Source organism: Scyliorhinus canicula, chromosome 17 (genome assembly GCF_902713615.1).
Source record: "Scyliorhinus canicula chromosome 17, sScyCan1.1, whole genome shotgun sequence".
NCBI classification, from domain to species: domain Eukaryota; kingdom Metazoa; phylum Chordata; class Chondrichthyes; order Carcharhiniformes; family Scyliorhinidae; genus Scyliorhinus; species Scyliorhinus canicula.
The window spans coordinates 42,263,570-42,287,160 of NC_052162.1; the positions used below are offsets into that span (position 1 = coordinate 42,263,570).

At 45.1% G+C, this 23,591-nt stretch overlaps 1 protein-coding gene across 2 annotated transcripts in view; it reads right to left on the reverse strand.

Annotated features, from left to right (window-relative positions):
- The window catches only part of arhgap20b (Rho GTPase activating protein 20b), a 135,020-nt gene that overhangs the window by 17,461 nt on the left and 93,968 nt on the right, over window positions 1-23,591 (reverse strand). For both annotated transcript variants that reach the window (XM_038775918.1, XM_038775919.1), the window contains exons 9-13: window positions 20,257-20,445; window positions 10,234-10,412; window positions 5,755-5,916; window positions 4,059-4,168; window positions 2,486-2,675 (exon numbers count right to left, since the gene is read on the reverse strand). In XM_038775918.1, the coding sequence (XP_038631846.1) occupies window positions 2,486-2,675; window positions 4,059-4,168; window positions 5,755-5,916; window positions 10,234-10,412; window positions 20,257-20,445 (830 nt within the window). The remainder of the gene's footprint in view (window positions 1-2,485; window positions 2,676-4,058; window positions 4,169-5,754; window positions 5,917-10,233; window positions 10,413-20,256; window positions 20,446-23,591) is intronic.

Consider the following 23,591-nt stretch of genomic DNA (forward strand, 5'->3'; position numbering starts at 1 on the left):
TAAAATCAGAGAAGAGAGGACAAGATTAATTGAGACAGAGGATTGAAATCACGAAGAATGAAGAGCTGAATGGTGAAAATATTGAGAGAAGGAAAGATGGAGGATATCTCAGGGAGAAAATTGGATGGCATTTGGGTGATTGGGGTTCGGTAGATAGCTAGGATTTTAAAGGAGGTGGGAAGGTGAAACAAGCTGAGTTACTCAGAGAAGAGGGGAAGAGGTGAAGGTATAACTTGGTGATAAAGGCTACACAACTACTATGGCTGTATTGGTAAGGCAGCAGAAGGAAAGTATAACTGGATGACAAGTCTTCAGTAAGAGGCAAGGTGGCACCATCCATCAGTCAAGCCAAAAATCAGGCAAATAAAAGCAAAATACTGCAGAGGCTGGAAATCTGAAATAAAAACAGATAATGTCAGCGTGAGGGGTTATTGGTCTCTACTTTCATCACCTTTGTCAGGTGTGTTGTCCTCAATCACTCCTGGTGCAGATAGGAACTTTCCACAGGGGACCTGTAGGCCTTTCCTAGATTTTCTTTCTTAGTGAGAGCAGGCTGACTTTATCCTGGATGGTATTGAGCTTTTCTGAGTGTTAATGGAGCTGCAGGCATCCAGTAAAGTGGAGAATATTTCATCCCACTCCTGGTTGTGCTTTGTAGGTAATGAAAAGGCTTTTGGGAGACTCGTTTCAGAATACACAGCCTTTGGATTACTAGTCCAGTAATATAGCCCCAATATTGTTGAACCATGTATGCACAATGACTGTTGCATTTATCTACATAACAATAGTCCACTACACTTTGAAGTGATTCCAGGTGAAGTGTGCCTTGTGATGTGTCTGAGAGACATGATGATGTGCTGCAAAATGCAACATGAGGGGGCTAAGACCTTGCTGATTTTTATAAAATAAATATATCATCATGGCTAATTTAGAACATTTTAGGGCAGCACGATGGTGCAGTGGTTGGCACTGCTGCCTCTTGGTGCCGAGGACCCGGGTTTGATCCCAGCCCTCGGACACTGTCCGTGTGGAGTTTGCATGTTCTCCCCGTGTCTGCATGAGTCTCACCCCCACAACCTAAAGGTGTGCAGGGTAGGTGGATTGGCCACTCTAAATTGCCCCTTAATTGGAAAAATATGAATTGGGTATTTCAAATTTAGCTTTTAAAAATGGAGAACATTTAAAAAATTGGACAACACTTTAAAATTACTGAGCCAGACTGGGTCTTTTTGGCATTCAGAGAGGCAGATGCCCTGTTATCTCTAATGCCCTAATGAGCTTCAGAAGACCAACTCCAAAAGGAGATTATTCAAAGGTCAGACCTGACCAATGGAAATTGCCAGTTGGCTAGGATAAAGGATCCCGAAGCCTCTTTTTAAATTCTTAATGATTGAAGCATTAACGACCTCGAGAATGCAGACTAAGGAATATACATCCTATGTCAAAGCCAAAGTGGAGAAGTGGGAGTGACATAACACCCCCCACCCCCAAATTGGTGAAACCTATAATATTGCCTTATGGCGATGCAAAGTTCAGTCAGCCACCTTCTATCAACAAAGTAGCAGCTGAGAAAAAGTGCTATGTCTGGATGTGAATGGTTGGCCCCATTTACTGGAACTGTTTCTACTGGAACTTCTGTACCATCACCTATAAGACTAATTTGCCTCTGCTTGCCCAGCTCATCGTGGAAGTCACCTCTACTGAAAAAGTTGATTATCCATCATCAGTTTCAGCTGCTGACCTCTGTGAAGGAATATACAATTGGACTTTTGATTCTGGATTCATGTGAAACAATAATTCTTATTTTCTCTCTGTTCTTTGCCCTATAACTCTTTCTTTTCTTTATACTTCTTATACTGTATGAAAACAAAAGAGGGGGGTACAATACAAACCTTCTTCCCGCAGTTTGAGTGTGTGTAAAATAAACTAACCCTCTAAGTTTTTCCTATCTCGGGTTTGCCGCTGGGTTATTATTGGAAAAGTGGATCACACCAAAACCGAGAGGTTGGAAAATATGCCACCACTTACAAAGGAGGGAAATCAAAAATCAAAACACCCTCTATTTACTGATGGGTGGTGAGAGGAGAAATCAGGGCAATTGTCTGTAACAGTGTTATAATCTAACCTTTCCTCTAAAGAAGTTAAAGACTTTGTAGCAAAATTCTGGTAGTAATAGAACTGACATAGGATGCATAGCATCTTAGTTGGGACAGAAGGAATTGTCAAAATGGCTCAGCTCCGGAGGCATGTAGAGGTTGGAGAAAATAAGTGACATTTCCCATCTACAAGATCGTTACATTAGATGAATGCTAAACAGATGTCTTCCCCATAAACTATCTATTTAGGCTATGCTTCTTATGTTTATAAGATCCAGAATGAAGAATAGAAATGTAAAACTAATAGAGTTCTTCAACCACCCACAATTAGATTCATCTCCTTACAAATGTATCCATTGCAATATGAAAGCTCAAAATGAGTAGGTTACCTTTCTTGTGCACTTGCTCTCTTCCTCTGGGCCCATGGGACTAGGAAGCCATAGCATGTTTGGAGCTATGCAAAGAGCTAGATTAAAAGCAGTCATCTGATTTTCTTCTGAATTTCTCTCAATGTGATGCAGTACTCCAAACAAATGATGAAGAAGAAGGACGTTTGCTTCAGGAAGCTCATCCACCAGACTGCAACATATCAAAAATACCCCTGTTACATTGGCCTTTTGCCTCAAACCCCAGAATTCTGGCATAGTGTAACATATCTGAAGATCACCACATGTGAAAGGCGACATAGTTTTTCTAATCCATCGATAATTTTTTCAGGCAGCCCTTCTGCTCTCAAAAAACTATATCCTCTTCATGGTCTAATTAGGAAAACTATTAAGTCATCAGGTCCAGATGACTCCTGGTTTCATTCCAGTTTTATGCTGGTGACTTCAGGTAGAATAGTAGCTGGTGAGTTAAAGTTAGCTTTGGTATTATTTGGCTAGGAAGCAGAAGATGAACCAGGATAATAGTTCCTGACTGCTTTCGAGCCACTCTGCTGCTAAATACATGCTTATGGATGTTGGAGGAAGGTGGGAAGGTGGGAGCGTTCAAAAATACATTGGCTCCAGTTGGACCATAAAATTCCACCAGCGTGAAATCCAACCATTAGGGTGGAAGTCCACCATGTTTTGGGGTGGCGGAAGTGGCCCGCCATTGGCCGGTGGTGGGATCTGTCTGTCCTGCCGCTGTCAACGGGTTTTCCCATTGATCACACCCTCTGCTGGGACTAGAGAGCTGGTGGCCTAACCTGAATGACTGGCAGCTCTGTGAGGTGAGACTTCCTCCTGAGTGAGAACACAAGTCCCATTTCCAGTCAATTAACATTTGTTGAAGTATTAAATGGCAGCCCGTATCAGCGGGGATGTGTTCACTGTTGACTCATCGGATGGCGGGATGAGAAACCCCACCATCCTAAAAAGTCCTGACCCACGAGATGGGTACTAGGCAGTTGAATAGAGTCATGGAGGTTTACAGCAGAGAAAAGGCCATTCGGTCCATTGCATCTGCACCAGTGGAAAAAAACCTCACCTAAGTGAGTGGCACGGTGGCAAAGTGGTTAGTACAGCTGCCTCACAGCACTAGGGACCCAGGTTAGATTCCGACTTTAGGTGACTATCTGTGTAGAGTTTGCATGTTCTCCCCGTGTCTGGGTGGGTTTCCTCCGGATGCCCCGGTTTCCTCCCACAGTTCAAAGCTGAACAGTTTAGGTGGATTGACCATGCTAAATTGCCCCTAGGTGGGATTACGTGGCTAGGGTGGGGGATTGGGCCTAGGTAAGGTACTCTTTCGGAGGGTCAGTGCAGACTCGATGGGCCGAAAGGCCTCATTCTACGCTGTAGGTACTCTATGATTCTAAGTATTCTAATCCCATTTTCCAGCACTTGGCCTATAACTTTGTATGCCCTGGCATCGCAAGTACACATCTAAATACTTCTTAAATGTTATGAGAGGCTCCTCCTCCACCACCCTTTCAGGTGCCTCAATGGTGGTTATACTGTCAAAAAAAAATTGTTCTCTTACTTTTTCATGGACTGTATTTTCTCCTCTTCATTCTCATTTTCCATTCCATCCATCCACTTCTCATATAGTTCAGATGACAGGACACTGCCAGGGATGTTACGTAGAAAGTCCTACAAAAACAACAGCTATCAAGTTCTTCTCAAACTTTTGGCATTAATATATTCATAGGCATGTAAATTTAAAACTTCACCAAAGTGTTTCTCAGATTTTCCCAACTTAACAAATGTAAAGGTGACATAAAGCAGCATTGTGATCAAATAACTATTGTGTTGAGCGCTACATTAATGAATTTCAGATCAGTGTTTTATTCTAGTAGCTCTGACAGAGTGGTGTAAGTACTAACAAAAGAAATGAACAAAATCCAGATCCGGACACTCCCACTTACAAACAGATTATACCACTCTGTGTTATTCACTATATTCATCTGTAACCCATTACACCTGTGCTTCTTATGTCTTATTTTTAAGATATTCTGACTCTTCACTAGTGATAGACCAGAAATCCTGCATTGGACAAGTATTCATGAAATTTACTCTTTTGTGCCTTTTAACCTCTTTCTCCCTTTTCATATATTTTATAGCTGTTGGTAATAAAGAATGGCTTGATGTCTCTAAAAGTACGACTTAGCATTTATTTCTGTTTTACCTGTAGTATTAATTACCGCTAAGAAAATAGGAAAAAGTTCAGAATGTTCACGGAACATGCTACTGTTCATGATAAGTGTTCTTGGTAGCTCTTGATTTAACATATTACATGAATGTGGCTGAGTCAGATTGTGCACCAAGAGAACTGTTGCCTCATTTGTCTCCTGTGGCTGTTTGTAGGATTTTGCTGTGTGCAAAATGCCTGCTACAAGCTGCCGCGATAACAAGGAACCCTGCATCATCCTAGAGTGATTCGTTATCCTGTGATGTTGCTGTCAGTGAGTTCAAAGCTACCAATTTGCAAAGAAAGGTATGTGGCAACAGAAGAGAGGACGTAGCCTTTGAAACTAAAGAGATATACTGATAATCGTGAAATTTATGTTTTTGGAATGGCTCCTGGAAAATTTGAGATACATAGGATTTAGTGAGCAATGGATACATGTTAGATTGAATCATTCCAAATAGTAAATTACCTGTGGCATTGCAATCAATCAGTTGACATCTAAAAGTTTATTTACTGCATGGGATGCTGAAGGAAGTTGGATGTGAGGCTTCAGATACTCACTCCTCAGAGGCATCTTGTGGCCAGAGCTACATTGTAACTACATTGTAAGCACTAACTTTACAAATCTAGTAAGAAGTCTGACAACAACAGGTTAAAGTCCAACAGGTTTATTTGGAATCATGAGCTTTCAGAACGTGGCTCCTTCATCAGGACTCACAAAATAAACATGTTGGACTTTAACCTGGTGTAAGACTTCTTACTGTGCCCAACCCAGTCCAACTTCAACATCTCCACATGTTTACAAATCTAGTTTTAATTGACGGAATATCATTTGAAATGGGTTTCCTGGTGGGCAAAGCTCCATGTCGGGAGATTATGTTTGTAAATTGTATCCTGATGGAAAATGGGGGATTGAGCTGGCTGTATTCTGCTCCATTCAGTCTGATCTCTTGTGCTGTTTTCTAGGTTAAAATCAAGGGCACTACAGATTCATGTTTAAGGTCTAATCTAATTTACTTTGGAACAGGAATGTTATATAATCTCATACCGTGATGACAGCAGCTGCCACAAAGACAGATTCCTTGTCCATTTGCACCTCATTTCCAGAATTCAGCTTCTCTTTTAACTCCTTGCACGTCTTGGCATTAGCTGAACGTCTGAAAATCCCTTTGGTGGAGGGACCTTTGTGATACAACAGGACAAACATATCCTGCAGAGAAATAGCACCAGAGCTCACTCAAAACTTCACTAAATGCTTGATTCATTTTTAAAGTATGTACAGACCGTAATTGTAAAGCCTACTTTTAGTACAAACAAAGAGACACACCCTATCCTTAATCTTTATTGAAGAGACTAATTTTTAATCCTGTCTTTAACATAGGCCCTAACCTATGCCATTATAAATATTTTAAAAACTGGTTCATGAAGTATTGGACACGATCTAACCAAAAGAAATGAGAGTCCGTTCTGGGCGGGTTAGCAGGGTGGTTCCTGCTGCTTGTAGCGCTGGGAACGACCCTGTTATTTAACGGCACTCTCTTGCTATTTTTGACCCCAGTGGTGATGCCCCCCCCCCCCCCCCCCCCCCCCCCCAACCCCAAGGCTGCACTTAGCGTTACTTCCTGCACTGTCGGCGGCGCTCCTCAGTGCAGGAAGAGATCAGGACACTTTTTTAAATGGGCCAAACTCTTGACCACCCAAAGCGACCCCCAGAACCCCCCCCCCCCCCCTCACACAATGCTCCAACTCACCTATAAGGGGAGCCCTCCCGCACCCCACCTCACATGGGCACAGCACGCCCGGAGCCGATCCTCAGTGCAGGCAAAATGCCAGCAGGCACCTTGGCACTGCCAGCCTGGTGCCTGGGCAGTGCCACATTGGCAGCCAGATGGCACTGTCATGGTACCAGGATGGCAGTGCCAAGGTGCCCGGGTGGCACCAGCACTGCCAAGGTGCCACCCTACCAAAGGCCGACCATCAGGGAGCCTTTGATCACCTGGGAGACCCCTCCCCCATGCTGATATGCCTGGTCCCCGTTTCCAGTGGGAGTGGCCAGTAAGTAGCACCCATTGTATCCAATTCTGAACAACATGCTTTGGAAAGATGTGAAGAAGAGAGGGAGTTTAAGGATTCATGAGAATAGTTCCAAGGTTGAGGGACTTCAGTTGTGTGGATAAATTAGAGAATCTGGGGTGTTCTCCTTACAGAAGAGAGGTTTAGGAGGAGATTTGGTAGAAGTTTTCAAAGTCATGAGACATGAAGGCTCAGTTAGGGCACTTGAGAGTTACAAGTTAGCCAGGAAGGACCTAAAGGGAGAGTTAAGAAGAGCGAGGAGAGGACACGAAAAATCGTTGGCGGATAGGATCAAGGAAAACCCTAAGGTTTTCTATAGGTATATCAGGAACAAAAGAATGACTAGAGTAAGATTAGGGCCAATCAAGGATAGTAGTGGAAAGTTGTGTGTGGAATCAAAGGAGATAGGGGACGCGTTAAATGGATATTTTACGTCAGTGTTTACACTGGAGAAAGACAATGTTGTCGAGGAGAATACTCAGGTACAGTCGACCAGGCTAGATGGGATTGAGGTTCACAAGGAGGAGGTGTTAGCAATTTTGGAAAGTGTTAAAATAGATAAGTCCCCTGGGCCAGATGGGATTTATCCTAGGATTCTCTGGGAAGCCAGGGAGGAGATTGCAGAGCCTTTGTCCTTGATCTTTATGAGGATAGCAAATGTTGTCCCCTTGTTCAAGAAGGGGAGTAGAGACAACCCTGGTAATTATAGACCTGTGAGCCTTACTTCGGTTGTGGGTAAAATGTTGGAAAAGGTTATAAGAGATAGGGTTTATAATCATCTTGAAAAGAACAAGTTGATTAGCGATAGTCAACACGGTTTTGTGAAGGGTAGGTCATGCCTCACAAACCTTATTGAGTTCTTTGAGAAGGTAACCAAACAGGTGGATGAGGGTAAAGCAGTTGATGTGGTGTATATGGATTTCAGTAAGGCGTTTGATAAGGTACCCCACGGTAGGCTATTGCAGAAAATAAGGAAGTATGGGATTGAAGGTGATTTAGCGGTTTGGATCAGTAATTGGCTAGCTGAAAGAAGACAGAGGGTGGTGGTTGATGGCAAATGTTCATCCTGGAGTTCAATTACTAGTGGTGTACCGCAAGACATGGGTTTTGGGGCCACTGCTGTTTGTCATTTTTATAAATGACCTGGAAGAGGGTGTAAAAGGATGGGTTAGTAAATTTGCAGATGACACGAAGGTCGGTGGAGTTGTGGATAGTGCTGAAGGATGTTATAGGTTACAGAGGGACATAGATAAGCTGCAGAGCTGGGGTGAGAGGTGGCAGATGGAGTTTAATGCTCAAAAGTGTGAGGTGGTTCACTTTGGAAGGAGTAACAGGAATGCAGAGTACTGAGCTAATGGCAAGATTTTTGGTAGTGTAGATGAACAGAGAGATCTCGGCATCCAGGTACATAAATCCCTGAAAGTTGCCAGCCAGGTTAATAGGGCTGTTAAGAAGGCATATGGTGTGCTAGCCTTTATCAGTAGGGGGATTGAGTTTCGGAGCCACAAGGTCATGCTGCAGCTGTACAAAACTCTGGTGCAGCCGCACCTGGAGTACTGCGTGCAGTTCTGGTCACCACATTATAGGAAGGATGTGGAAGCTTTGGAAAGGGTTCAGAGGAGATTTACTAGGATGTTGCCTGGTATGGAGGGACGGTCTTACGAGGAAAGGCTCAGGGACTTGAAGTTGTTTTCGTTAGAGAGGAGAAGGCTGAGAGGTGACTTAATAGAGACATATAAGATAGTCAGAGGGCTAGATAGGGTGGGCAGTGAGAGTCTTTTTCCTCAGATGGTGATGACCAACACGAGGGGACATAGCTTTAAATTGAGGGGTGGTAGATATAGGACAGATGTCAGAAGCAGTTTCTTTACTCAGAGAGTAGTAGGGGTGTGGAACGCCCTGCCTGCAACAGTAGTAGACTCGCCAACTTTAAGGGCATTTAAGTGGTCACTGGATAGACGTATGGATGAAAATGGAATAGTGTAGGTCAGATAGGCTTCAGATGGTTTCACAGGTCGGCGCAACATCGAGGGCCGAAGGGCCCGTACTGCGCTGTAATGTTCTATGTTCTATGTTCATGCGGCTATAGACAGAGTAGATTAAGAGAAACTGTTCCCATTGACAGAAAGGTTCAAGAACAAGACGATAATGATTTAAGATGATTGACAGAAGACCCAATGGTGGTATGAGGAAAAACCTTTTTACACAGCAAGTGGCTTGGGCCGATTTAATTGTGGTTTTCAAAATGTAATTGGATAACCACCTGAAGAGAAAGGCTACATGGAAAAAGTGGATGATTGGGACGAGTTGAGTTATTCTTACAGAGAGCCAGAATGGACACAATGATTTGAATGGGCTCCTTCTCCGCTGTAACTATTCTATGATTCTAGTTGCCTGGATTCGCCATTAACCTTCTCTCCAGTCCGGAATCCTGACTGGGCAGAGAATGGAGCGTCCCCAAAAAACGGATTTGGTGCCAGGCATCGGCGGAAACATGCAAATTAATTTAAAGCATGCATATGCATTCAATTAATGGGCTTGGAGCTCGAATCTCACCACACCTCCTCAAAGAATGCTCTGATCCCCTCATTGGTAATTCTACGGGTGGGCTTTGTTACAAGGTTGGCCAAGCACAGTCCTGCCACAATGGTGCCCGTGGGGGCTCAAGGAGGTGAGGGCACCGATGCCAGGCTGCAGACAGGGATTTCCCCAAGGATTCTGGGGTTAGCCCCACCCGATCAGTCACCATCATCAGACCCCACAATAGTCACCCCCATCAGACGTCTCATCAGTGACCTCCATCAGACCCCCACCACATCAGAGACCCCATCAGCCACCCCTGCCTGAAAGCTGAAGAGCAGTCCAGGCAGTACAGAAACTATCACTGCATTTTCACTTACCCTTTCCTAACATCTGCTTCCTCAGATAAAAGTCTTTAAAGCAGCAATTATTAGAAATCTCAGAGGCTGCCTCCAAAGCCATGCACATTTGAAAGGGCTTCAAATCCCCTGACAGAAATGCAAATGTTCCATTCAATTTCACACAGCAATACATTTCACCAGTCAGTGATGGACAGTTTTTTGTTCCAGACACATGTACTTGGTGGATTATTGACTTATCTTTCCTTTCACGCTTGAATGCATTCCCATTACCCTGCTTTAATGCTAACCACAATGTTTACAAACACCCTTGCTATGATTGCCAGCTTCTCACCACATCAAAAGCAGCTGAGTGGTTTCACTTCCTCTTTTCCACAGCAGAAGCTCTAAATTTATTGTAGAACTAGAACTTGGAGCCCTAATCTGAATATATGCAGAAAGGTTTCACTGTAGAGAGAAAAGAACAGACCAAAAAGGAGAAATAAATATTTATGTAGTGCCTGTCATGCCCTTAGGCCATCCAAACTCTCTTAATCGCCAATTAATTGTTCTTGGAGATCAACTGCATGCCTTACCATGATGGGCTTCGGAAGGTTGCCATTCTTACAGATGGATGGTAGAGACAGACCAAAAAGCTTCCTTGGTGTAACTGGAGACTCCGAGGTCAGACTGCTGTCTGACTGGTTGCTAGAACTACGGCGGAGAGCCCAGTCTATCAATGACTTCTTCTTTTTAAGAGTTTTTGGAGTTGATTCTGAAACAAAACATGGAAATATAAATGGGATACCATTGATTGAAGTATTCAACTATCCTTTAAAGGAAGGGCTTATTATAGCAACAGGAGAAAGTACGAAACAGTAGAGAGGATGCACATCAAGTACATTTTTGTTTCATCACATATTATTCAAATTTACTAGAATGTAACTGAGTCCTTGACCCATTTGCTGCTTCTAAAGAAGTGCACTTTCTTGCCTAATACAAGATATGAGATGCTTTTGGTGATGTAATTAGTTAAATCTTTACTTTTGGGATCCGGATACTAAACCAGTCTAAACTCATGCGCTCATCAAGCCCTGTCTTTGCTTGCTGCAAGATTCAGACATGAAACATACTTGGGGCACTGTCAATCTAGTTCCTACTTCCAAGAGCAAAACTGATCCTATTTGGTATTTGCTGGTAATCTCACATAGAGCCGTAAGGGAGGCTAGTGTGGAAAATGTAAGGGGCGTGATTCTTCGTTAGCCGATGGTGAAACCAGGAAAGGCGATTGGGCGGAGAATCAGTTCTGATGCCAAAATCGCGGCAGGTGCCGATTTGACACCAAATCAAAATGCTCCAACACCTCGACAGTGGCATCAATGCATTCCGGAACGTACATACAGTAAACACCATTTGCTCATCATTAGCGGGCCCAATCCGGTATTGTCCAGAGCCTCCGCGATTCTCCGCCTCTGATGGGCTGAGTTCCCAATGGCGCGGTTCACTTGTGCTTTTAAAAATCACGAAACTGGCTTGGCGGTTGCTGAGGGAGAGAGAGGGGGTATGGAAAGTGTCCAACATCGCCTTAGTTTGCTGACAGTTGTGGCGCTAGCTGGGGGTCTTCACCCAGGGCCAAGGGGAGTAGCGGGGCAGGGACAGGAGGTGGGGTGTGTGGTAGGGCTGGACGGGCATAGAACACCATTGCCGCAGCTGACAAGGCAGCCATGCAGCTGTGCACACCGCTAACATCCTACTTTGAACTTAGTGTCACTGGTTGTATGGGTGTCCCCTCCCAAGGCACACCCCCTGGGTGCTGTCTGGCCCCAGCCGAACCATCAGCTGTATGAATGCCATCTTTTTGGCTGGGATGAGTGTGTGTCGGGCGTGTCATGTGTATGCGCACCTGCAGCTTGTCAGCCTCCTGAGTGTCAATCACAGACCCAGAGAATCCTGCCCCTTTTTTCATTGCAATAGATTGTGTTCCACACAGCACCAGTACTAGCTCCTTAATAGTAGCTGAATCGGCCCAGGTGTAGCGCCAGTTTCTCTGTCGCAAAAGTCTACGAATTCTGCGTTGGCGTCAACACTTAGTCTCAGAAATGAGAATCCAGCCCAAGGTGTTTCAATGATTACGAAATACTGTTCTGAAACTGGAGTTGGCCAATAGGAACTCGTATTACTCATGAGTGCAAACGGCAACCTGGGCGCAAAATCTCACGAGAATCAGAAAATGCGAGATCTCGTTTCCGATTTTCCCTGGTTATTCCCTGGAGGCGCAAAGGTAAGTATAACCCTTGGGGAGGGTGGGTAGGGACATGCCTGGGCAGTGTCTTGGCACCCTGGCAGTGCCAACTTGGCAGTGCTGGGGTGGCATGGTCATGGCTGTGCCAGGGGCGGGCAACAGGGCAGCCCCATGTGGGGCTTACACACACTTATGTGTGAGGGGGGGTGCGTTGCCCCAGTGCTTGTGCGGGTGAAGGGGGCGGCTTGCCCCATTGCTTGTGGAGGAGGGGTCCCCTGTGCCCATGAGGGGATGGGCGGGAGTTTCATTTAAAAGCAGATCGGGGTGCCCCGATCTCTGTGGAGTCGACTTTGCCGGCTCTATCAGGCCCCACTCCGCTAATGTGATGGTGGAAACCACGACCCCAGATTTTCTGTGCACAGACGGCCAGAGAATCTGGAGGGAAAACTCAGCTGTGCCGCTGGAGAGGTACACACCCGTTTTCTCACCCCAGCCAGCACTCTGTGCACAGAGTGCTAGATTCCGCCCCATATGCATAAGCGACTTGGTCTAAGGGTGCTTGATGCTGACGGGTAGTGTCTGAAACAATAACTGTTCCCATTCCCCAGCACAAGTACTCCTGAATTTGATGAGAACAAAAGGAATTTAACACAATGGGGGATCTGCAGGAATAGTCCCATTGGTCCACGACAGGGAAACACCGGAAGAATGGCAACGATACCATTCCGGCAAGATTCAGGAAATGAGTGGGAAGTCCTGACAGAGAATCAACGCCAAGATTTGGAATAATAAGCCTAATACAACAATCGAGTATTAATTTAAATTGTATCTTTGCCCGGTAAATACCAATCAGGTCATTTAATATTTTTTAGCTCAAGCTTAGGGGAAATGGCAGAGAACCATAGAAATTACAGTAATCAATTGACTCCAACGAAACCGGCCCGACTACATCAGGCTCAGCATTTACCAGTGGAAAGATATGACCATGGAAGATATAAATGTGCACATGTGCCAGTTCATTCTAAAGTAGAAAAGTCCGCTGTAGAAACTATCCAACAACACTGGTGCCTGAAGCAGTTGGTATCAAACAAGCCATTTTGGGGGAACAGGTCTGCAATATAAATGCTGTAAACAGGGGCTGCTATGGAACTATAAGCAGGAACAGCTTGCATGTCATAGTGTCATAAAAGCGTGACCTCTTCACAGAAAGCTGCAATGGACACCAGGAGGGCACTATAATTAAAAATGTTACAATTACTAAACAATAAATTCACCAGGACCCACAGGAAGATATTATCTACAATCAGGCATTTCCTGTTCCAACATTTAAAATAGCAATCTTGTCTCAGAGGGCTTCTTAATGACATAATAATGGAATTGTTTCATTTGAGTTTAAGAATAGCCGTGACCTCTGCTCGAGACTAGACAGAATAGTCCCAGTTTTGATTTCATGATTTGTGCTATAGATGAGGCAAAGGTTAGAGGGCACGTAACTGATCTTTGGGCTAGGGTGGGAAATCTGCCCGAGTGCATACCTTTGGTACACTGAAACACTTTCAAAATTAAAGTACCCATCAGTTGAATACTATCCAAGATTCCATGATTGAAGTAAATTGCAAAATAGGGATGAGAAATTACATGTAGTAAACAATTATCAATTATTGAATATATTTTTCCTAGAATGTTCATCCTCGATTGCTTCACAGTAGTGGCATATTAGCACAGTGATTAGCACTGTTGCCTCACAGCTCCAGGGTCCCTGGTTCGATTCCCGGCTTGGATCACTGTCTGTGCGGAGTCTGCACGTTTTCCCCGTGCCTGTGTGGGTTTCCTCCGGGTGCTCCGGTTTCCTCCCACAGTCCAAAGATGTGCAGGTTAGGTGGATTGGCCAAACTAAATTGTCCTTAGTGTCCAAAAAGGAAAGGTGGGGTTGAGTGGGTTACAGGGATAAGAACATAAGAACATAAGAACTAGGAGCAGGAGTAGGCCATCTGGCCCCTCGAGCCTGCTCCGCCATTCAATTAGATCATGGCTGATCTTTTGTGGACTCAGCTCCACTTTCCGGCCCGAACTCCATAACCCTTAATCCCTTTATTCTTCAAAAAACTATCTATCTTTACCTTAAAAACATGTAATGAAGGAGCCTCAACTGCTTCACTGGGCAAGGAATTCCATAGATTCACAACCCTTTGGGTGAAGAAGTTCCCCCAATAGAGTGAAGTTGTGGGCTTAAGTGGGGTGCTCTTTCCAAGGGCCGGTGCAGATTCGATGGGCCGAATGGCCTTCTTCTCCACTGTAAATTCAATGATTTAATATGCTTTAAAGGCACATAATTTTGTCCAGCTTTTTTTTCTTCTCCTTAGTTCAGAGGCACTGAAGCCAATTTGACAATTCACTGCCATGCTACCTAAGACAGTGGGGTGTGAGGGGCTGAGTTTCCCTAGATTTTAAAAGAGCCGCCGAGATGGCCAAGATAGTGTCTTCAGCTGAAACTTTTTTTCAACCTGCTTTTAGCACAAGGCTCCATCTTGGTAAAAGGTTTGTCATCTGCATTGGGAAGGTTGCCTGGAGGGTTGTTAAAGGGCTGATTGTCGTTTAAATTGCTTGCTGCCGCTCATTAATGCAGTTGCAGCTTTTCAGTGGATAGTGCTTGACATAAACTCTTTCCCAACACTTATCTGCTGATTGGAAACAAATTGGCAGATTTTGTGCGCGACTTGATTGTACATCACATTTTGCTGTTGGACGTTTGGGGAGAGTTTTTGAAACACACCAGGAAATATTCTGGGACGCTTTGTCAAGATTTTACCAACACTTTATCAATATTTATTCTGGATATCCTCTGAGAACTGTACCTAAGAAGGGGAAATGCTCTGCTACTGCACCTTATTGGGCACCTTATAGAAGCCATCGGGAAAAGGGTGTGATTGATCATCAGCATCATGAAATGGGTCACCCTTGATCTGCTGGAGGAGGACTTGCGAGCAGACAGACAGCACCAGGAACAGGAGGAATGAGAGGGTGAGATGGCTTGTGTGTACAGGAACATCCCTCCTGTGGTATTATCATAACTGTAAGAACTGCATGGGTTAATGAAGTGTCCAGAGTAGTCACTAGAGAGAGCTACAGTTACAACTATATAAGGCAGTGTTGCTAAGGCTTGTGGGGAGAGTGAGTGCAGGAGTTAGCTAGAGAGAGTCAGACATACAAATAGTGTAAGTGAGAGCAGATCATAGTTTATATCAGTAGTAAGATTAGCTGTAGATGAGTGTAGTTAAATGTTATTAATCAACTGTGTATTATTTAGGAGTACGTGTCAAATCCAAGTTAGTAGTGTTAATAAATTTATAGCTTTGTAAAGTTCTGTGGTCTTTGTGAACACTACGCCAACCATCCTGAAATAAGCAACACAAAGAACACCACACCTCCTTCTCTGAGCCTCCTCCAGCAGGACATCAAGTGACCCCTCTGAGAAATTTTGTGCAGTCTCACTCAGTCCCTGAACCATTCTAAAACCTGGCACTGTGTGTTCATCCACCAGCCACTATACATCATTAGTACGAGTAGGTGCATAGACCTAATACTGCTCTGTAAAAATCGCTTCTAATCTGCACTCAGCAGCTAAACCTGCCGATGTCTGTTTTAGTGACTACAGATACGTTTAAATCATAGTAATCATCAATTAGCCCAAATATTGTGCATTAAAACCCAACTTTCAAAGAGATATCTTGTTTGCACAGTATCCACCATTTCACCAAAATAACTGCGATGATCTTCTGACTCAGTGTTTACCTAGATCAGTGACTCGCTTGATCTTTGCCCTGAACTATTACGGAAGCCCTGATTCCAGCCGTTAATATTGAAGAAACACTGCTCATACTCTGTGAACAGCCCCTCATCAAGTGGCTATTCTTCATATCAGGTCTTAAGCACTGATTGTCAGCAAGCTTATCAAACACTGAGGCCAAATCTGATATATTGTACTTATTAGCATCAGTTGTTGCTAATGAATGCTGACTGATATTATTCCCCTTCCTTAACAAATGGAAATTGAAATAATAAATGTAGCACTTCAACTGGTGTAGTCCTGGCACTGGGAATCATTATTGGTGGCCTTAGTCAGATACGTTGAAGTAACACCCGTTTGGTCATAAACACTGATTTCTGGTAAAATTGGCTGCACACAAAATGGTCGGTGTATGCAAATTATGTACTAATGAGAACCAAAGTTGTTCTCTCAGAAATTCTGCGAACTAAACCGGAATTGCACCTGATTTAAGCTTGTTGAACACACATGGCTTCTTCTCAAACCAGGTAGAACTCATGGACGGGATTCTCGGCAGTGGGATTCTTTGCTCCTGCCACTGTGATTGGGAATTCCCACTCAAGCTACTCTACCTGCCGGGAAACGGGGCAGGGGTGCGTACCGGCGGGACCAGAGAATCCCAGAAAATTCCAGGTTTTGAATGCTTGGAAACCCCTCCTGAAATATTAACTTTGACTGAACTGAGTGCAAAAGACAGCTGAGCATGGAGTTAAAAAAGTATTCTCCAAACTACCTTTCAGCAGTTTCAAGCTGGGAAATCATTTGATTCCCACGCTTGTGACATAGCACCCTTCTCATGGGGTTCGTTATGTGTACTTCCATATATGTCCTTATATGATGGAGGGCCAGGAGAGAAACAAAATGCCAAGGCAATGTTACACCAGAAGAGAAGATAATGAATGGAGGGTGGAGTGGGCTGGGGCGAGTGCAATTTTAAATCCAACTCCTCATCTGCTTGCTATGGTCAACTGTCTATGCGCAATGTTTTTGTTTAAATTCTTTGGGGTATGTGGTGCAGCTGGCAAGGCCAATTTTTTTTTGCCCATTTCAAATTTCCCATGAGACAGCGGCTGTGACCTTCCTTCTTGAACCTCTGCAGGCCAGCTGGTGGCCAATTGAAACGAACGAGACGCTGGCCAGCATGCAAAGTTATAATTTCAGGCAGCAGCAGTTGGCCAGGTTGAGGGAACGGTTACTGACACTCAGATAAGTCACAGGGAGAGAGATTTGGGAGACGACTGGATCTTGGAAGAGTGGGGTGGGAGGAAGCCCACGGCAAGCCTAACCTTTCTATGTCGGGCTTTGCAGGATAATCTGTCAATAAGTTAAATAAGATTACCTATTTAGGTCTCATCTTGTCCTGGTTCCTCTTCCCACTATCTCCACCTGGCGGAAAAATGACAATGATTTTCCTGCTCAGGCCACCAGTTAAAATTGCAATTAGGACTCAGGGACAACATCAGAGCCTGGTCTACATCTTTAATGTAATGCCCTTCCAGTTTTGGGTGACTGCCTTAGCCAACTGATCAGAATGGCAAAATATGAGACAACTGGACTGAAGCAGGACATCGGCAGGTATATCTCCTGACCAATTTTAACTGCTTGATTACCTGGTTTCCACCAGGCCTAATCACCCAAGGTTGAATTTCATGGAGGAGCATCTTGCTCACCCCCACCTCTTCCCCATTGCAAGAATCAGCCGGCAGCCAACGGACCCAATAAAAGCCCGCATTGCTGCGGTAACGCACTAACAGTGAGCTAAACAGGATGATAGTGAGATTTTGACGCCTCACTGAGAGGAAGTGCCACCCTCGAGATTTGCCAGTTAATCTGATTGACCAGTAGCTCTTGCAATCCCAGGAGTGCCAGAACGGAGTAGTGGGCACTACTGGGACTGCAAGCAGGCCCATAAGAGAGGTCAGATGCAGCAGGCAGGTAAATTGGACCTTTTTTGGGCAGGGAGGGATCAGACAGTCTAGGGAATGGTCACAAAGCGTGGAGGGGGGGTCTAGGTTTTGGAGGCTAGTTGGGGAGGAACAAAAGGGGCTGACATATTGGGGGCAGCCCCCGAATGCTGTACTCTTCCTTCCCACCTCTCCAAACCTTTTTTTCAAAGACAACTTTATCGCTCACGTCCACTTGCCCACGCCAACCCAGTGTGAAATACAAATCAATTGACTCAATTGTTAATTATTAATTTAAAAATGATGAGAAGGTTTCCCATTTTGTTGCACCCCCCCACATCCACCACATTATGGTGACCTATTGGGTGGTGGGCAAATAGGTGGCAGGCTTGCCACCCCTAGTATTTTATGCATGACCCCTGCTGAAAACGCACCTGGTGGGAGGCCATAAAATGGGCCCGGCCACTAATGCCTGCAGCGAACTGATCTCAAATTTTTCTCTCAAACGGAAGTAAATAGACAAACTCAGAACACTGGGCTTCGTGTCACAAAATGGCATTTCTGTGCAGACATATAATTGCACCAAGTACTTATTAAAACCATGCCTATTCCCGGTGCCTCTCTGCTATTCAGATACCTATCCTGATGTTTCCTGGGATTGACAAAGGAACCAAAGGCTATCCAGAACAACATACAAACATACGAGACAGGATCAAAAGTTGGCCTTTCGGCCCCTCAGCCTGCTCCATCGTTCAATAAGATCATGGCTGATCTACTCGTGTTTCAAATTCCACATTCCCATCTACCCCCGATAACCTTTGATTCCCTTGCCTGACAATAATTTACTACCACTCCACTCCACTAATCGTAGTATCTAAATGTTTCTTAAATTACAGGGTTTCTGCATCCTCTATTCTGCTTAGAAATTTGTTCCAAGTGTTAATTACTTTGCAAGAAGAGAAATCTCCTGATGGTAGTTCAAAGGTCATATTTTAATAGCTTGGACCCATGTTTCCCTGACCCATCTCACTGTTTTAAAGTCGTTTTCAGGATTTTCCATACCATACCATCTTCTTTTTCTCAGACATCTCCTTTCCAGATGAAATTCTGAAGTCTCCAATTTTTGTTCATAACATTGTGATCTTAGAGATCAACCACATGGCTGAGCAGTGCGCTGCCTCCAGTGGTTGAATGTCTCCCTTGTTTCTTGATGATCGGGACTGTACCTTATTCTTAAGGTGCCGTTTGACCAGCGCACTGTAAAGTTTAATCACAACTTCCTCTGTAAATCACAGCTCCCAGCTCTAGGGTTTCTCCTCTCTGTTTCCACTGCCTTCTCTCCTTCAATTCCATTCCTATCTCTTTTCCTTTCTTTTTCATTTCCTCCCCTCCTCCCTCCATCAGTACCACAAGTGCTGTTTCTAATGGTTCTGATTCCAACCATTCCAAACTTGTTCTTGTGAGAAGCCATGCCCACAGTGTCCAGTGGTTGGAATCACTTATCTGGGTTAGAGAGAAGTGGTATTGAGAGGAAGGGGCCTGGTTTACATCGACTTTTGCCCATAAAACTGGTATGTATGCTAAGTGCTGAAGGCAGTATGGTGGAATCTAAACTGAAACTCCAATGAAATATTCAGGGAATACTGTATTGTTGAAGGCATTGCACTTTGTTGGGATGTTAAACCAACGCCATGAATATTGGCCAGGGGCTGTTAAATGTTCCTGTTTAAATATTTCTTTCATGGGCCAGAGTTTTTATTGACCATGCCTGATTGCCTTTGAGAAGGTGGAGGTGATCCCGCTGTAGTCTATGTGATGTAGGTACACCCACAGTGTTGTCCGGGAAGGAGCTCCATGATTTTGTGGCTTGGAGAAGAACATGCAGCTGGTGATCTTCCCATGAATGTCCTGCCCTGGTCCTTTTCGGTGGTAGAGGTCACAGGTTTGGAGGATGCCGTCTAAGGAGCCTTGGTGAGTTCTTACAGTGCATCTTGTAGATGGTTCACACTGCTGCTACTGTCTGTCTGTGGTGGAGGAAGTGGTGGATGGGGGGGCCAATCAAGTGGACTGCTTTGTCCTTGATGGAGTGTTGCTGGAACTTTACTCATCCGGGCAAGTGCAGTGTATTCCACCGCACTTCTGACTTGTGCCTTGAAGATAGTGGGCAAGCATTGGGAAGCCAGAGGTGAGGTTATTCGCCATAGAATTCCCAGCCTCTGTCCTGCCCTTGTAGCCACAGCATTTATATGGCCGATGTAGATCAGTTTCTGGTCGATGGGAACACCCCCAGGATTCAATGATGGTAATGTCAAAGGGAGATGGTTGGATCCTTTCTTCTTGGAGATGATCATTGTTTGGCAGTGTGTTGCAAATGTTACTTATCAGTCCAAGCTGATAATACTCCCCAAAGAAGATCAGGGCATTCTTCTGGTTTCCAGTCTGTCATTCTTCCTTCAATCAACAGCCAAAAACAAATTAATTGGTCATTCATCTCACTGTGACTTGTGTGATGATACTGTGTGTAAAGTGACTGCTTTCTGTGTCCACATATGGGAAATATTTCAGAGGAATCAAAACACATGCTTTTCAATAAAAGCTTCCTATCTTTCTTCAATCAATGTCTTTGACTATTTCGCTCATCACTCACCTCTGGTCACATGGATGTCAGGCTGTGGCCTTGGCTTCAGAATAAACTGGCATTGCTTGGCCTTCGGGAGGTCCTCAAACAGGAGAGTTCTGTTGCCACCCTGGCACTGGACGTTGACATCAGACCTTTCCACTTGTGCTGTAAAGTCTCGGAGGCAGTTCATGATTATACTAAATGGTTGCTCGTGCCCTGAAACACAAAATTGAAAACTCATTATTCCTTCAGCTTTGAGAAGTTAAACAGTTTATAATGAGCCACCAATATATGATTGTTATCAAGAAATCCACATGGGAATTCATAAAAACGTTTCCCCCAAAGAGTGGTGGGAATGTGGAACTCGCCACCCCTTTGGGCGATTGAAGCAAATAGTAGATATGGATTTAACGGGAAGAGAAGTTAGACAACCATTTGAGTGTGAAGGAAATAGGAGGGTACATGGTAGATTTAGATAAGGAAAGGTGGAAGGAGGCTTGAGCGGTACATTAATGCCAGAGTGGTCTGACTGGGCCTATTTTGTGCTGTCTGTCCTATCCAGTGCAGTGGTTTCCCTCAGATTTCTGAACAGCATCACAGTATTAGAATGCCCAACGTCCGGGGTGGCAGGGCGGCGCAGTGGTTAGCACTGCTGCCTCACAACGCCGAGGACCCAGGTTCGGCCCCAGGTCACTGTCCGTGTAGAATTTGCACATTCTCCCCATGACTGCATGGGTCTCACCCCCACAACTCAAAGATGTACCGGATAGGTAGATTGGCCATGCTAAATTGCCCCCCTTAATTGGAAAAATAATTGGGAAATTTAAAAAAAGAACGGTCAACTCCCAACTGTCCAGCGTAAATAGATGTAAAAGGTTCGCCAGCCCAATTCAAAGAAGAGCGCAGTAGGCTTTGTGATATCCCAGCATACATTTCTCCCTCAGCTAATACGTCCAAAATATCTAATTGCTCATCTATCCCCCCCCCCCCCCCCCCCCCCCGGGCTACCAACCCCCTGATTCCCGTCCATTTTCCCCTGATTCTTGGCCACCCGACTATTCTTCCTCTTGTTCGTTGGCCACATACAGGTCCCGGAACAATTGCATGAATGGCTCCCACGTTCTGTGGAAGCCGTCGTCTGACCCTCGGATGGCGAATTTGATTTTCTCCATTTGGAGAGATTCCGAGAGTTCGGACAGCCAGTCTGCAGCTCTGGGTGGTGCTGCTGACCGCCAGCCAAACAGGATTCTACGGCGGGTGATCAGGGAGGCAAAGGCAAGGGCGTCCGCCCTCCTCCCCAGGAATAGATCTGGCTGGTCTGAAACCCCGAAGACCGCCACTATCGGGAATGGCTCCATCTTCACCCCCACCACTTTGGACACAGCCTCGAAGAAGGCTGTCCAGTACTCCACAAGTCTGGGGCAAGACCAGAACATGTGGGCGTGGTTGGCCGGGCCTCTTTGGCACCGTTCACATCTGTCCTCCACCTCCGGGAAGAACCTACTCATACGGTTTCTTGTTAAGTGGGCTCTATGTACCACTTTTAGTTGCGTCAGGCTGAGCCTTGCGCACGTGGAGGTGGAGTTGACCCTATGCAGTGCTTCGCTCCAGAGTCCCCACCCTATCTCAATCCCCAGGTCGTCCTCCCATTTCATTCTTGTTGCGTCCAGTACGGTGTCGTCCCTTTCTACCAGTCGGTCATACATGTCGCTACAGTTCCCTTTCTCTAGGATACTTGCGTCCAGTAGTCTTCCAGTAGTGTCTGTCGTGGCGGCTGTGGGTACATCCTTGTCTCCTTTCGTAGGAAATTTTTGAGCTGCAGGTACCGTAGCTCGTTCCCCCCAGCTAGCCGAAATTTCTCTGTCAGTTCGTCCAGTGTTGCGATCCTGTCGTCCGTGTATAGGTCCCTGACTGTCAGTGTCCCCCCATCCTGCCTCCACCTTTTGAAGGTGGCATCAGTCAGTGCTGGTGTGAACCTATGGTTGTTGCAGATGGGAGCCTTGTCCGACATTTTGGTCAGGCCAAATTGCTGCCGCAGTTGGTTCCAGGATTGGAGGGTGGCTGTCACCACTGGGCTGCTGGAGTGTTGTTTGGGTGGGGATGGGAGTGCTGCCGTGGCGAGGGCACGGAGGGAGGTCCCCATGCAGGAGGTCGCCTCCGCACGCACCCACTCGGCTTCTGGCTCCATCCCCTTACTCGCTCGGCTGTTGCCGCCCAGTGGTAGAATTGTAGATTCGGGAGGGCTAGCCCCCCCCTGGATTTTGTTTTTTTGTAGGACCTTCTTTGGGATCCTAGCATTTTTACCCCCCCCCCCATACGAACGCCATGATAAGTTTGTCCAGCACTTTGAAAAAGGCCTTGGGGATGTAGATCGGAATGGATCTAAACAGGAAGAGGAACCTGGGCAGTACGTTCATTTTGATCGTCTGGACTCTCCCCGCGAGGGAGAGTGGGAGTGTATTCCATCTTTGCAGGTCCTTTTTTACTTCCTCCGTCAGGCTGGTGAGGTTCCATTTGTGGATCCCTTTCCAGTCATGGGCTATTTGGATCCCCAGGTAGCGGAATTTGTGTCGGGCTTGTTTGAACGGCAGCCCCTTTAGTGCGGCCTATATATAAATAGTGACCGTACATTTATTAGATCTGTTGAAAGAAAAAAATATATATTTCTGGCGTCTGGTTTTCATTTCAGAAGCTTAGAGGCACCTGTTCAAAAACCAGCCAGACAGATGCAAAACCAGACGGGGACAATTACAGTGTAGAGTGAATGAGCCTTGTTCTGAATTGACATAATACTACACTCAAACTGGCAATGCATATAAAACATTCAGAAGTATTCCATTCACCTCAGGGAGCCAAAACACTTGCCACAAATTAGTTTCAAGACATTTTTAGTTTGTTTGGGGGAAAAATGAACAGGTAATGGGAATATATCCAAAGTGGTAAAGTTCCAAATGGATGAACAGAGAGAGAGATCCAGGATGTGAGTAGTCAGATCTTTAAAAGTAGGATTGCTTCCAGCATGCCAAGATTTGCACCAGAACTGCCAAGGAAGACAATTTACTCCACTCTACTTTTTAAATATTTTGCCCTGTTTTCCTTAAGATGCTGGAGTTCTGTGAGAAAATAAATAATTTGCATAGCACCAGATGTCTCAAAGTGCTTCACAATCAATGAAATACTTCTGTTTTGTAGTGTAGTCATTGCCGTGATGTAGGAAATGTGGCAGCTAATTTGTGCACAGCAAGCTCCCACAAACAGCAATGTAATAATGACCAGATAATGTTTCATGATGTGTAGATATTGGCCAGGATACCAGGGGTAACGTCCCTGCTCCTTTTTGAAACAGTGCAGTGGAATCTTTT